The 14,791-nt window shown below is 37.6% G+C and overlaps 1 protein-coding gene across 7 annotated transcripts in view; it reads left to right on the top strand.

Annotated features, from left to right (window-relative positions):
- Positions 1-13,220, top strand: part of PPFIA1 (PTPRF interacting protein alpha 1) — a 52,300-nt gene extending 39,080 nt beyond the window's left edge. For 2 of the 7 annotated variants that reach the window (XM_079309422.1, XM_079309421.1), the window contains exons 20-29: positions 2,130-2,211; positions 2,335-2,535; positions 3,299-3,361; positions 5,295-5,470; positions 5,565-5,662; positions 6,550-6,725; positions 7,224-7,292; positions 8,721-8,886; positions 10,131-10,201; positions 11,562-13,220. In XM_079309422.1, coding sequence (XP_079165548.1) covers positions 2,130-2,211; positions 2,335-2,535; positions 3,299-3,361; positions 5,295-5,470; positions 5,565-5,662; positions 6,550-6,725; positions 7,224-7,292; positions 8,721-8,886; positions 10,131-10,189 — 1,090 coding nt within the window. In that variant the 3' untranslated portion in view covers positions 10,190-10,201; positions 11,562-13,220. Of the gene's footprint in view, positions 1-2,129; positions 2,212-2,334; positions 2,536-3,298; positions 3,362-3,903; positions 3,931-5,294; positions 5,471-5,564; positions 5,663-6,549; positions 6,726-7,223; positions 7,293-8,720; positions 8,887-10,130; positions 10,202-11,561 lie in introns of all 7 variants that reach the window. The other 5 variants (XM_079309426.1, XM_079309425.1, XM_079309427.1 and 2 more) reach the window with 4 other exon arrangements.
- Positions 13,221-14,791: the final 1,571 nt, after the last annotated feature.

The following is a 14,791-nucleotide window of genomic DNA, read 5'->3' as shown; positions in this document are numbered from 1 at the left end:
TGGGGTTAAGGATTTCATGTGCCAAGCAAGTTTTTTATCTCTTACTGCATATGAACAAATTCTGCAATTAATTTTCCACTTCACGGTTGCTTTCTTCTTTGGATCCATTGAATAATTTCTGCATAAAGTAATCTCAAACATTTTTTTCTTTGTTTCTATTTTTGTGTTTTCCTCCATTGCCTACAATACCACAAGTTTTAAGTTGGCATCATAAACTCTCCTTAAATTATTGATGTATTGATGTATTCTACTCCAAAAGATATACAGTTTCATGGTTACCATGAAGTATGCAATGAGACTTATACAACAACCAGAAATGATACTGTTATTCTCTGAATTCCACAAAATACAACCACCAAAAAGGAAGGCATAGACATCAATCTGGAAGCTAAAGTACTTGGAAAAAACTTTGTGTTCCTTTCTGACAAATACAGTATTAAGGACTTAATTCTGTTCTTACCAAACAGTGTTTCATATTGTCTTATTAATTTATTTTTCTAATTTTTAAATCTTTAAACAACAAAGAGAAGCAGAACTAAATGTATTCAGAGCTAATTAATTGTGGAATTAATGTAATGTGTTCCACAGTAGCAGGGAAATAGCTGATCTTTTATTCCCAGTTTAGAAATAGACATATCTGTACACTTGAGAAAGATATATAAGCTTTTACAGTCTTCTTGGGTAGTGAAATTCAGCAGTTGAGCTGTTGACTGCTGAACACTGTTCCACCTTAATGGATGGATCCCAAAGTGGTACCTAAAATAATTACTGGTAACAGTTATCTAGCAGTGCCTTCCTTCCTCCCCTTTTCCCATTCCTGGGAAGTACATTTAATCAGAACAAATTACTGGGAGGTTCTCCAGAGCAATAGGAATTTATTGGTGTGCAGGTGGAGAAGTGCTATTGATAAAGCAGTTGCTAGTATATTTATTTCTTCATTAATTGCTTTTTAGTATATAGTTAACTACCAATATGACATGAGGATTCCAGATATGTCTGAAAGAGCTGAGTGCTGCATTTCTATTTTCTAGGAGTAGCAAAATATATTGTCTGTCAGTAATGCCTTGCATATTTTAATTCCTGTAACTTCTTAAAATCTTATCATATTACATCTATCCAGTGAGACAGTTCAAAAGGCAAGGAGATTTTGATTTAAATAGTGAGAAAATGGTAAATCCATAATGTAGGATCTTGCATCTGTAGCATTGCTGCATATCTTAATTCTACATTTACAGGCATGAATAAAGAATAGTAATATCAGTCTAATTAGGTGAAGTTGTTTTTTGAGATTTTCAAAGGAGGAAGTGTGGAGCTTTAACCATACACAACTGGCTTTCAAAGGCAGTGTAAAAATGGGGTTTTTTTTGGCTTTCTTCATGATTTCAGACAGCCAAATCCAAGCAGCATTTCATGCTTATACCCACAGTGGTAGTTTTTGTCCTTTGGTTTATCAAACAATTTTGACAGCTATTTATAGGGACCTTGTGAGCTTCCATTGTCTCTGGAAGCTGAATTGTCAATATTAAACTTCAGGTGCATCTATTTCAGAACAACAAAGAAAATGATCTCATCAAAGGAGATGAAAGCTGAGTTTAAGTACAAAGCCTGTCAGGATCTAATTGCCAAACACACCTGTGGTTGTGTGAGGCTGTACCTGATGTGCTGACAGGCTGAGGTTCACCAGTGAAATGGTCACTGTCCCAGTGTCCAGCCCTGACAGCCTGATGGGCAGGCATGTCTGATGTGCTCATGTGTTGCCACAATTTTCAAATCTTCACATGCTGAGGAGAAATGACTGCTTTGGTTCAGCTTTGCTGGCAGAAAACTGAGCAGATGAGAATCTTATTCCCAAATAAGCCTGACATCTCCACTTTGTTTGGGAGTGTTGGGTAGAGTGTCAGTAGTGGCTTTGGACACCGGGTTCTGAAAGGCAAGATCCACATCTCTGCTGCTCTCAGATTTCCTGCCCAGCTCAGCTTTCAACCCTACATCTGCTGTACCTGCCTGCGGGGGTGGATCATATAAGGCTGAGAAAGGAATAGTTAATTATTGGAAAGAAGATAGTGAAGCGAGTGTAGTACTGGAATTGTAACATCCATTATAACTAATGACTTATTCTGTAATTGCAGGCATGAGTTGCTGGAGGAAGCAAGAAGACAAGGTTTGCCTTTTGCACAGTGGGATGGACCCACCGTGGTGGTGTGGCTGGAGGTGAGTGGTCCTCCCAAAACAAATAAAAAGCCCCCTCAACATACAAACGTGTCAAGACTTGTGTGGGTTTGGAGGCAGGAATGTTTCTCATGTCCTATTTGCTTCCTTCTCTCTGTGCTCCAGCTGTGGGTGGGGATGCCAGCCTGGTACGTGGCTGCCTGCCGAGCCAATGTGAAAAGCGGTGCTATCATGTCAGCCCTGTCTGACACGGAGATCCAGCGGGAAATCGGCATCAGCAATCCCCTGCACAGGCTCAAGCTCCGCCTGGCCATCCAGGAAATCATGTCCCTAACCAGCCCCTCTGCCCCTCCCACCTCAAGGACGGTAAGGAAACTCATGCAGCATTTAACATCTAGAATTTTTCCATGTTGGACTGTAAACTTAGAACTGAACGTCCACTAAAAGTTTCTGAAAAGGAACATATTATTTAAATTGTTCCTTCCTTTCATGGAAATTACTAAAGGAATAACTGCAATTTTCTTTCTTGAGGAAGAGGGAAGTTTATTTCAGTCTAAGTATGTAATCCAAGGTATTTAGAGTATGTGTTATTGGCCTCATCTTTTGGCTTCCAGAGAATTTAAAATACAGATGAAGTATACAAGTGTGTATGGAAATTTCTAGGATAGTTGGAGGCTCTTTTAAGGCAGCTATAAAGCCATTAATTCCAAATAATTCAGACTACATGATCTAGGAGTCACCTGTCTCTCTACAGTAAATTTAGGCACTTAGTGGGAATTTTCTCTCATGAGTCTGGCTGCCCTGCAGTCTAAAGTTTTTCCTGGGGTTATGTGCTAGACTACAAATGTATTTTTTTGATAGAGCAGAACCAAGTGTTTACCCATTGATTAAATCCTGTCAGCTGTTTCTACTGCTTGGTTTTGTTAATATCTGTGAAGGAAGTTGATCCCTGTGAGTAGGCTTTTGTTGCATGCCATGACTGTCAGTAGCTGTACCTGACCTAGAGACCATTGCTTTGCCCATGCCTGCTCCTTACATGTACCGATTGCTTATCTGTTCTGCAACCTCTCCTCTTTGTTACTGCTTTCCTTTCACTGGATGGGATTGATTCCCTGTGGGCTCATATTAGACCACGGGAAATGTCTGGGTAACACATGAAGAGATGGAAAATCTTACAGCCACGCAACAAACGGTTAGTTTACAGTGTTGCCACTTCTCTTCCTTAGAGTGCTTTTCTCACTTCTTGAACATTTGAATCAAGTACCTTTTGGTCTTTTTCTTTTTTTTTTTTTTTTTTTTTTTTTTTTCCTCTCCAAATTAAGCAACTAAATTCTGGATTATTGCTTCTTCTAACTATTAACCTTGTAATCTGCATCTTAATAGCTTTTTTCCCAGAAGAGAGGAAAAAAAAAATCAATGTTGGTAAGATTGTAAACAAAACTCTAATCTGTAAAATGGAGCTCTGATTTGATTGAAAAATAGACAAATTGAATTACTGGTGCAGAAATTGCTTCTCTCCAGAAAACTTAATCAGTAGATGGGGTTTGCAACTTCTCATATAAATATAAGTGCCTTGTGTATAATTTTTTTGCACTGCATGATGCTTGCTTTATCTAGATTTTTTTTTTGGTATGCGGTAGATTTAGTCTTGCAGTGCACCATTAAGTTTGACCTCCTTACTAAACTTAACCACTAATATGTGTGTGTTTTTTTGCTTTCCTAACCACCTAACAGGAAGATGAGGAGGGAAGCTGGGCTCAGGTTGGAAACTTTATCTAATATTACAGACTGTATGTAAACTGTCATAATCATTAGAGCATGAAAGAATCTGTTTTTCCTTTAGGCCAGCATCTGTTAATGATTCTGGGTCTGATCTGGGGATGGGGAGAGGGGGAAGCTGCAGACTTATTTCCCTACAATGCACACTTGGGAAATACATGTGATTTAAATGTTGTAATGTTTTGGCTCTCTGAGGAAGCCAGAATTCACAGAGGAATATCTGCTCTATGCAGCAAGTCCCTGTCCAACCCAGCCACCATCCCAGGTGTACCACAAGATACTCTGGGCCTGGATGGTTAAGTAGATTTCTATGCACTAATTCCATAATCCCCCTTGATTGATTGTTTTGCCTTAAAGTTGTGGCAAATCCTATTTGTATTTTCAGGCATTGATGTAGCTGAGTATTTATACAGGGATAGAAACAAAACTTGGGATTTACCCATGATCCATATCTTTGGACAGTATGGGCTCTTCTTGCTTGACTGCCCTCCAGCTTTAAACCTGATTTAAGTCCCATTAACTACATCTCAGCTACTCATTTGTTAATTGTCAGTGATAACAAGCCCACAGTAAGGAGCTCTTTCACTCTTCCACCTTCTGATGGCTTGGAGATGTGCATTTCCCTGTGGCCTTGCTCCTTTCTGGAAGGTGCTTCCTCTAGAGGAGAATAAAGCTTTTGACTTTTAAGAGAAAAGTCAATTCTTATGCTTTTGAGAAAAGGAGCTTCTGGGCTTTGTTGCCCAAAGACTGATTAGATATATGGTTAAAAACTCTCATCTTTATAGATGTTTTCTCTAAAAAATGCCTAGTGATTTGCAGATCAAAACTGTAATGAGAAGGGTCTCTTTTAGGATAAGGACTAGCATTTAGAATGGCTTGTTCTTCAGTAGCAGGGTTCTATCAGTTTCTGAAAACAGCGAACTGTATTTAAAAAGGCCTGCAGTTATTTTTCTAATATCTTTTCTTTATAAGGTCACATTTAAAATAACATTCCCCACAATTTTCAAGAGAGAGTATTTGCAACATAACAACCCAATTAAATTCTATGGCTTTTGCTATCCAACTGTGTAGATTAGTCTTTTTAAAAAAATTTATTAGCTTTTGCATATTTTGTTGTGCTATTTCTTGATATAAATTGAGGCAGTTTTCCTTGCTAATATGAATATCTAAACTTACTTTTCTTCATGAGGGTGACTTCTTTGGAAAACACACATGTAGTATGCAGTATTCTGATGGGCTTATCTTTATAGACTAAGCAATTTCTTTAAACTGTGCTGCCTAAGACAGCTTTTCTCTTTTCATTTCTCATTTTAATAAGTTTGTCCCATATTTTTTTTCCAAACTAGACATTAGCCTATGGTGACATGAACCATGAGTGGATTGGCAATGAGTGGCTGCCGAGCTTGGGGCTCCCTCAGTACCGCAGCTACTTCATGGAATGTCTGGTGGATGCTCGGATGCTGGATCACTTAACTAAAAAAGACCTGCGTGGGCAGCTGAAAATGGTGGACAGCTTTCACAGGTAAGGAGGTTGAAGCTGGAGACCTCACCCACAGTTAAGTGTTTCCATTATCTCTAAATATTTTATCAATTTTTTTTTCCTCTGGTCCAAACAGAAACAGTTTTCAGTGTGGAATTATGTGCCTTCGAAGACTGAATTATGATCGAAAAGAACTGGAAAGAAAAAGAGAAGAAAGCCAGAGTGAAATTAAGGGTTAGTGCACTGTCTTCACCTCAGTATGATTCTGCTATGTTTTCACTGATCAGCCTCAAAAATTCATTAACAAAGAAAAGGCTTTAGAGGATGGCACCACTTACAAAGTACCAAGTGCACAAGGCATGTCTAGATGCAGGCCTTGAACTGATTGATAAAACACATCAAGTCATTTCCTTATGCTACAAATGTGAACATTTTTGAAACTCATACTGCTCTGAAGTTTGAAACTAACTGTTTTAGGAGAATGAAAGTTAAGAATGTTGGGAGGGGTATCCTTGTTTTCTTTTCCCTGTTTTGACATAACTTTGCATCTGCATGCTTTTATTGTTGCTTGTAGCTGGTAACTTTTATTGCCCAGCAGTTAATGAAAAATTATCCAAGTGACTTAGGTATTTATATCTTCCAGATTCATGGTGATTATTGTACAAGAGAAAAATAATAAGAGAAATCAGGGTGGGAATTAATGGTTTTCCAAGATTTTCCATAGAAATTTTGTTCCCTGCCTAATATCAGAAGTATTTTCTGATATCTGAATCTAAAAACTTGCTTAGAAGGTTCTGGGCCTGCTCTTTCCCTTTCCTTTTAAAGCTTTGATACATTTTGGTGTTAACTTGCTAATTGTGCCTAATGTCATTCCCAGGAGTCACAACTAACTGGCAGCAACCAAGCCAGAGTTGTGGCTGGTGGGTTGTTTTTAGCTTTCCAAATGGAATGGGCACATCTCTTGCCTCTACAGAACTGCTCCTTGGAATATTTGAGTTACAGAGTGAAACGTCTCCCAGCGGACTTTCCACTCCATTCCAATCATCCAGTTAATGACTGTGGATAATTTGGTTCAGAGAAGTGGTGGTGTAATGAGTCTGGCATTGTTTTTGCCTTCCTAGATGTCCTTGTGTGGAGCAATGAGAGAATGATCCACTGGGTTGTGTCCATCGGCCTTAAGGAATATGCAAATAACCTGCTTGAGAGCGGAGTTCACGGTGCACTTGTGGCCTTAGATGAATCCTTTGATTACAATGCATTAGCTCTCCTGCTGCAAATCCCCACTCAAAACACACAGGTAAGCAAGGATAGGGCACTTTAGGCCTCCTAGGAAGTTTAAAAATGGATTGCTTTTTTCAGAGTTGAAACTTTAACAGTGAAAAGTTGTCCATTGTCACACAGACAAAAACTTAAAATCATGCTTTTCTAATGGTTTTCTAATTGTTAGTAACAATTCTCTTAGGTAAATTTGCTTGAGAAAAAGAAATTGTTTTACTGTTTTCCTCACAGTCCATCTGTGAAACAGTAGTGTGAAACTCATTTTTGTTGTTTGCTAGTTTTTACTCTGAAGTAATTAAGTTTGAGGCAGAATCATGAACTTTAATGTCAGAACTCGAGCAGAGCTGTTAAGTCTTCTTTAAATTTTTAATAATTTACAAATTAAATTGTAGCTTTTCAAGGACTGACCTTTCAAGTATGAAGTATATTTATTGATAAGAAAGCACTACACAATTTGGATCCTAGTATGTTTTTTAAATCACTGTAAGTTATTAATTGCTAATCTTACAAACTTCAGGCTCGTGCTGTTCTGGAGAGGGAATTCAATAACCTCCTTGCTATGGGTACTGACAGAAGACTTGATGAAGTAAGTTACCCAAGTTGTTGATTCATTTTATGGTCCTGGAAACTTTGAGAACTGCTCAGTGAAATAATTCAAACTGAACCTCTTTGAATTTTTGTCAGAATAGCAACAGAAATCTTAACTTGAAACTGCCTGTCTCGGAGGGTTTCTAAATACAGCAGGGTTTGTGTATTTTGGTAAGATGACTTTCAATACTGAAAGTATTGGGAAGATCTGCAAGTTTGGTTTTCTAGCTCACTTCATTAATATCTAATAGCAGTGCTTTGGGCTGAATCCTCTTTCTCTAAAATATGTGACCAGCATTGCAATGAACAAACTGTGATAGAGAAAGGCACTTGATCCTAAAGAGCAGTATTTCAAAGAGCTTTGAGAGGTTTTAAAGAAATCACATGTTAATTTTCATTCATACTGGTGCAGAAGATCACCAGGTGTGTTTACACATCAAAGTAATCTGTTGGGCAGCCTGTGATCTTATTCTATAAACTGCACTGAAAGGAGTGTAAAACTCTCTAAGTGTAAGGCTGTTCTGTGCACCCACAGCACAGAGTAGAGTGTGTTCCATCTTTAACCTTGTGGACAGATTCAAGCTGGTGTTACTTCCCCAGGAGAGCCTTAATTAACTCTGCGCTGCCTCATCTTTGGTGCTGATGGGATTTGATGTGGTAGCACATGTAGGCAAAAGTGTTCCAGATTAAGGCTGAAGTGACAAAACTCTTCTGTGGTTAACCAACTCAGGAAACCAGTACCAAAAATATTGGTGCTGGGATGAGGAAGAGGACAGGGGAAGGGGAAGTTCCTGACAGCTCTGTTCCCATCTGCATCTCTACCAAGGTTTTAACAACCCATCAGAAAGCATTGATGGTTTTCTAAAGTATTTTCCTTGGAGATTTCAAATTGGAAAAGGAGCTTTGAGGGAACAGATACTTGCCCTGTTCTAGTGGCACAGGGCAGGCAGTTTGATCATGAAGATTTCTTCAAATAATGTAGACACTTATCTCCTAATTGTACAAGGGAATAAATCCAAGGTAAAACACCATTCAAAGGATTGAACTGTTTCTAAATGGGAAGTTGGCAAATGGACCTGCCCAGTGGGTATATTTGCATTGACAGTACTTTCTCTGCTTTTGGAAGTGGGACTTAAACTGTATTTTGTAAGTGCAGCATTACATTTCTGAGGTGGGAATCTTGCTTGAAAGATGCAGATATATTAATGGGAGAAGGAAAATGTGCTTGGGTAATGAAGTTACATTTACCCTAGTGCTTAAGGAAAACCCTGCTTGGCAATGCAGTATTTAATACATTTACGTTTTATTTCCTCACAATTACCTCCTTCAGTGGTGATATATTTAGTTAAGTTTGTCAGTAATCCTTTTAATGTCAGTAGCAATCCCACACTTTTTGCACTGCTAATGTTGTTTGTCAATATGACAGGATGATGATAAGAGCTTTAGGAGAGCACCTTCATGGAGAAAGAAGTTTAGACCAAAGGACGTAAGAGGTTTAGCTGCTGGATCAGCAGAGACTCTTCCTGCAAATTTCAGAGTTACAACCTCAATGTCTTCACCCTCTATGCAGCCAAAGAAGATGCAGATTGATGGTATTGATTTTGTATAATTTTAAGCATGGTGTGCTTTTTTTTTGCCTGAGATTCCAGGGGAATTAAGTCCAAATGACCTTTTTGCTGCATAAAAGCATCTGCCTTGTGCATGATTGTATTTATAACACTGTGTTTAACCATAGGGTGCTTTGTCATTTCAGGAAACTGTAGTAGAAGTGGAGTTTTTTTTACATCACTGGAGTAACAAAATGAGAATCATAGCTAGAAATGAATTTAATTTAGGAAAGAAAAATGACAACTTAGTAGGAGTCTTTTAATCACATGATGCATAATTTCTGATTAGCAGCAATTAGACCAATATGAGCCCCACTTCTGAAATGCAATAAAATGCATTCAAAGATGATGTGAGTAAACTCTCTCAGTACTCTCTGAGTACAACTTCAGTAATAGGTGCGTTACTCCTCCTGCAATGGTCACTTCAGTATTGACCATATTTGAAATCACTGTTTCATTCATTGCTGTGTACTTAATGATCCTTGGGTATATGTGTGCATACACAGATATTAATTGAAAGAACCCAAACAAACAAAAGCAGACCCCAAAAATCCCATCTGGAAGTGGAAGTTGATCCCCTGTCACATGAGGGATCTTGTCTGTTTAAAAACTATATCTATAGCAGCATAAGAATAAAGTTTGGCTTTAATTTAGTTTACGAAAACACATAGAAACGAATACGAAATGTCTTTTTATTGGAACAGACAGGGTGAGAACACAATCTGTTGGACTTGCCTGAGGTTCTGAAAACTCTTATTTATTCATAAAGCGCAAAAAACCAATTTTTGCATTTGATGCTACTCCCAGTAAGCTCTTCTAAATTTTAGATAGTGCTACTAGCACAAAATATTTACCAGAATTCATGTGGAAAATTCTGTCAATGAAAGTAAGTCAAGTATTTACCATGTAAAACCACTTTCTTTTTGAAATGTTGGATATTTACAAACTACATAAAATATTAAATAATGTACAAAATCACCATTGCCAAATTCTCTGTGCTAGTTGGCAAGCAGATTTTTTTTTTAGAATTTTTTGCTAGTCCCTGGAACAAGAAGTGGTTACTATACAAACTGTAAAATAAGTTCTGCTTTTCTAACTTGTAACCTTAGAGTTGAGTGAGTACCAAAGCTGTAATCACCATTGCTGTGGAGGGTTATTTTTTTTTTTTTTGTTTTGAAAACTAACATGCATGCTGTGTTCTGCATGTCTTCCTATGCTTCTTGGAATAGGCAGTGTATCAGGAACACAAAGATTGGATTCTGCTACAGTAAGGACCTACTCCTGTTAAAGCCTTCTCCTGGTGAGTAAAGCTGATAGGAATAACACTGAAGCAGTTATTTATGGAATAAAACAGCAGGGATTTTCCTACAGTGCTTTTACACACTTAAACAGTCCAGGTTTTCAGGCTAGGTCATTATATCCCAAGTTTATTTCATACAACAAAGACTGAGGGTTGAAATACCAGGTTTTGTCAGTACTGTGTTCCTCCTGTGAGGTTTTTTTAAACAGCTTCCAAAAGGACCTGTGCTAAAAATAGCTCTGTAGAAAGTGTTGAAATCAAAGGTTGGATGAAGCACAGCTAGCGGAAGTGGAAAGGAGGGGAAGAGAATAAATTAGGGATGGAAAGAAAATAATCCAGTGTGTGACACTGCAGCTCAGTTTGATTTCTTAAAGTCTTTGCTTGGTCAGAGTTGTCCCACTAAAACATGCTCAGTATTGAATTGTTATAGGGATATTTGAAGTTCCTGGACACTCCATGCTACTGTGATTGCTTAGGCTGGCTGGTTGGATTTAGCTGCCTGCAGCCTCAATTTGGGGAGCTAGGAGCAGTGCTGCTGATGAAAGGCAGCTTAATGTGTTGTAACACAAAAATCCATGTATTCTGGCTTGTAAAAAAATCTGTAGTCCTGTCTTTCTCCAGGATCTGGAATGTTTCTGCAGCAGCCTCTGTTGTATTTTCTCATGGCACAGTACTTCTCTCATTTTGCAAGCATGTGTGGAAACAAATTCTTTTTTTTTTTTTTTTTTTTTTTTTTTTTTTTTTTTTTTTTTTTTTTTTTGCGACAATGAATTTTAAAAAATCAATTCAGTGTATCTTTCCCCTTCACTGATATCTTTTATGGACTGTAAATTGTGTGTCTTCTCTGCTTGCAGCTTCTTTCTTTTTACTTGTAGCATCCTTTCCAATTCATGTGTTTGCTTCCTCAAATTCAGAACCTTTTTTGCATGTATGAGTTGAGTTCTAAAGAGTTCTTACATATAAAATGCTGAGAGAGGAAACTCTTGCACGTAGCACCATATGAATGTGTCAGTTCATAATCTCAGGGGCTCTCTTAAACTATTTTTAGTTGCAAGAAACTGAAATTTTAAGTCTCCCCCAGATTCTCCTCCCTGATTCAGGTTTTTCTGTAGTCAGATGATGTGAGATGGAAATCCTTGAGGCAGATCATTTGCCCTTATTGCTTTATTTGCATTGCAGCTGGAGATTGCAGGAGGCAATAAAATGATATCCAACATGGCATGGCAGTAATTCAGTGCATCACTGCTGCACTGCTTAGCTGTTTGTGACAATCTTGGAATGAAATGGTTGTTAAAACCTGCTAATTGAATCTTCTGTGTTTTTTCTTTTTGTGTGTTGTTTTTGTTTGTTGTTTTTGCAGTTTACCCACACTATTTCTACCGGTGATATGCAGCATTTTGAACATTTGGAACCCTTAACCTGTTAATACTTGTTAAATGGACACTTTGAGATATTTTATTACAGAGTTTTTAATTAGCAAATAAATTCATGAGTACTATAGAGGAAATATTTTAGAATCTAAATGTTTCTTATATTTATGTGACTTCTCATTTATATAGTTACTTACTTTTTTTGTTTCTATTCAGTCTACAAATCAAATCATTGCTGATTTTTTATTCTAATTTTAGTCTTTCCAACTGAATGTACTGTAATGCTTGTATGTATATGTCCCTATGAACAATATAGGGTTTTTGTAAATTATGCAGTTACTGTAATTATCATTGTTTTTTAATAACTGAACTGAAGGTGAAAAGGATTTTAATACCTTTGTAAAAGTATCATGACACCGAGCAGTATATGTTTTGTCTTCTGGAGCTCTTAGCTTAGATCTGAAAACAACTCCAGCTTTTTTTCAGGTGAGCCTTTCTTGACGTAGGAAGGATGGTACATGAGTGTTGTTCTCAGAGCTGTACCTTTCCACAAAGAGGATGTGTCAAGTAGTGGCAATTTGTCTTTATTTAAAGTAGAACAGGTTTGAAAAGCTGGGAGGAACTCTTAACCCTGCGGGACACTTTGTAGGAGCGATTGCCTCAGTCCTAACACCCTCTGCTGTGTTTGTGCAGCGCCTCTTCACAGTGAGTGAAAACAAGCCATAAACTGAGGACTGTTTTTATTTTTGCTTTCCCTTCCTTGAGGAAGATAGACTTCGTAATGATTCCTGGTTGTGAGCCGCAGGCCACAGAGAGGTTGTTTTTGTCCTAGACCTTTTTGCTTGAAAACACTTGGTGGAAAGATGCTGGTGGAACCAGTTTTAATGGACCAATCCTAAAGCACTGCAGCCTCACAAATGAGTAGTGAAAGATGAAGGTACAATGGGCTGAAAACTAAAGCAGTGCATCTTCTAATAAAGGCCTTACTTTTCTTATGTAAGTTGTCCTATGTGTTTTGTAAACTTGTTCTAAAGACTTGTCTGGACTTTAATTTGGATGGTTGTAGCCATTTTGGACTGTATGAGTAGAAAATGTATCTTGACACTTGTAAATGGCATATTAAAAAGCCAGCAAGAATCTGTTCAGATGGTGCGTTATTTATTATGCAACAATATATATAGCATGTCTTTTTTCTTATTTTGTTTTCCACTTTTAACTTGCTTGTAAAACTGATATTCATTGTTACTGTTCTGTTTTTCTATTAATCTTTCGTGTATTTTCAGATTATGTAACAATATGTACAGTCTACTTTTGAACTATTTTTATCACAGTATTATTTATTGCTTTCAATAAAGTACTGATGCATTTTCCACTGCCAATAAAACACTATGGAAAAGCTAAGATCTAATTGTATGCAGGCAGAAACTTTTGCAGTGAGTGGATAGTGTCAATAAAGCATCTTAATGATTGTTTGCTGCCCTGTAGATCTGGTTTCAAATGGTGACCTTTCTCCAGTAGCAAAAAATATTCCATTAGATGTGACCTTTCCTTTGGAATTGTTCAAGTTCATGTGCATTAATATCAGTTTTCTGGAAAAAACTGCTTTATTGCCTACTTCTACTCATAGTTACAGCTATGATTTGCTTATTTTAAAATAATAAACCAGACTTCAGTGTATTCTGGTCTACCTGGTGAAGATGGAAGTGCTGTCCTAGTCAGCAGCAACATTTGCTTTGGTAATAAAATGAGATTATGGCCATAGTGATATTTGGGGAGAAACACACCAGTCGAGGGAACTGGTGCAAAATGGGGTGACATAGGGCTGTTCATGTCCATTTTGATATATTTGTAAACTATTTCATTGAGTAGAAGACAGAAGGATAAAGTTGCAGAATTATGGAAGCAGTAGTGAAGCATATTTCATTATGTCCTCCAGATCAACAGCAGGATGCAGAATGCCTGGAGAAACACTGCCATGGATACTATAAACCCTGTTCTGTTTGTCTGGCTTGTCTGTACAAGTTGCTGTCTGTTCATTTGCAGTCTCTTTTGTATTCTCAGAGAATCTATCTTTCTAGAAAAAAACTAAAATGGAGCTGCAGAAGGAAATCCTGACTCACTGCTCAGCTAAACTTTGCTGTTTAGAGAAACCTTGCCTAGGTGTTGCTGGTCACTGATGTGATAGTAGGTGTTCAAAGTCATGTATTGTTGCTTCTCAAAAGTGAAACCAATGCGGGATAGACTTGTAAAATGTGAACAGAAAACGCGTTTATTATTTTGAGGCTGTAAAACCTTAACTGTTATTGAACAATGGAACTGACACGAGAGGTAGAATAAACGAGTGAAATGGCGAAAGCTTTCACAAAGTTGCAAAATTGTGTGTGGTGACTTCCTTCTGAGTTACACAGCAGAGCTGTGCAGGAGAGATCCAGAAAAACGTGTCTTGCTCAGTTTTAATGACTCCCACGCATCCTGCTGAAAGAAAACCATGCCCATGGAAAAGGCACCTGGGTCTGTTGCAGTGATCTTTAGATAATGTGTTAGATAATACTTGATTAAATACAACAATTTGTAAATCACCAAATGTCTTTAAAGGCTGTAGTTGGAAAAAGGACTGTAAAAATTAAACTATGCATCCCATCTGCATGCTACAGAATTATCTGAGTGAACTTTAAACTTGCAATTTTGCATGTTTAAAGGACAGGGACTCTCAAAACAGGTGTTTTAACTCTGTCTTTTGAACTGCTGTAGCAGTGTCTTGTGGACCGTAGTGATTTATCATGCCAAGATTTGGAGAACAGGTAAATAAGTTCAAAGCAGAATTTATTTCTGGAACTTGGTAGGCTAAAGATTGAGATAGAGGGACAGCAAAATTAATTTTCAGGTGAATAAAAATTGACACTATATTGTAGCTAACTCAGGTAGCAGTATCATTTGGTTTTATATAAGATGTTGGAACAGATGGTTGAAAAGTATCTAAGTGTGGTTGGTATTCCTACCTGTACATGAAGGGACAGGTAAAGACTCCAAAAGGACACAGAACAGATATAGTAATGCCTAAAGGACTGAGGTTCTCTAGCAGACAACTTTTTAAGTTCAGCCAAGTTTTTCAAATATGCTGGTTTTGGTCTATGGAGTAAATTGCACTGTATGTAATCCAGGAAAAAGTGAGCCAGTTTATAACGAACTGGCTACATTTGAAATGAAGTTTTTTGTGTTC

Source organism: Erithacus rubecula, assembly GCF_903797595.1.
Source record: "Erithacus rubecula genome assembly, chromosome: 6".
NCBI classification, from domain to species: Eukaryota; Metazoa; Chordata; class Aves; order Passeriformes; family Muscicapidae; genus Erithacus; species Erithacus rubecula.
Note: the sequence above shows the minus strand (reverse complement) of the source record. Positions and strands in the feature narration are given on the sequence as shown.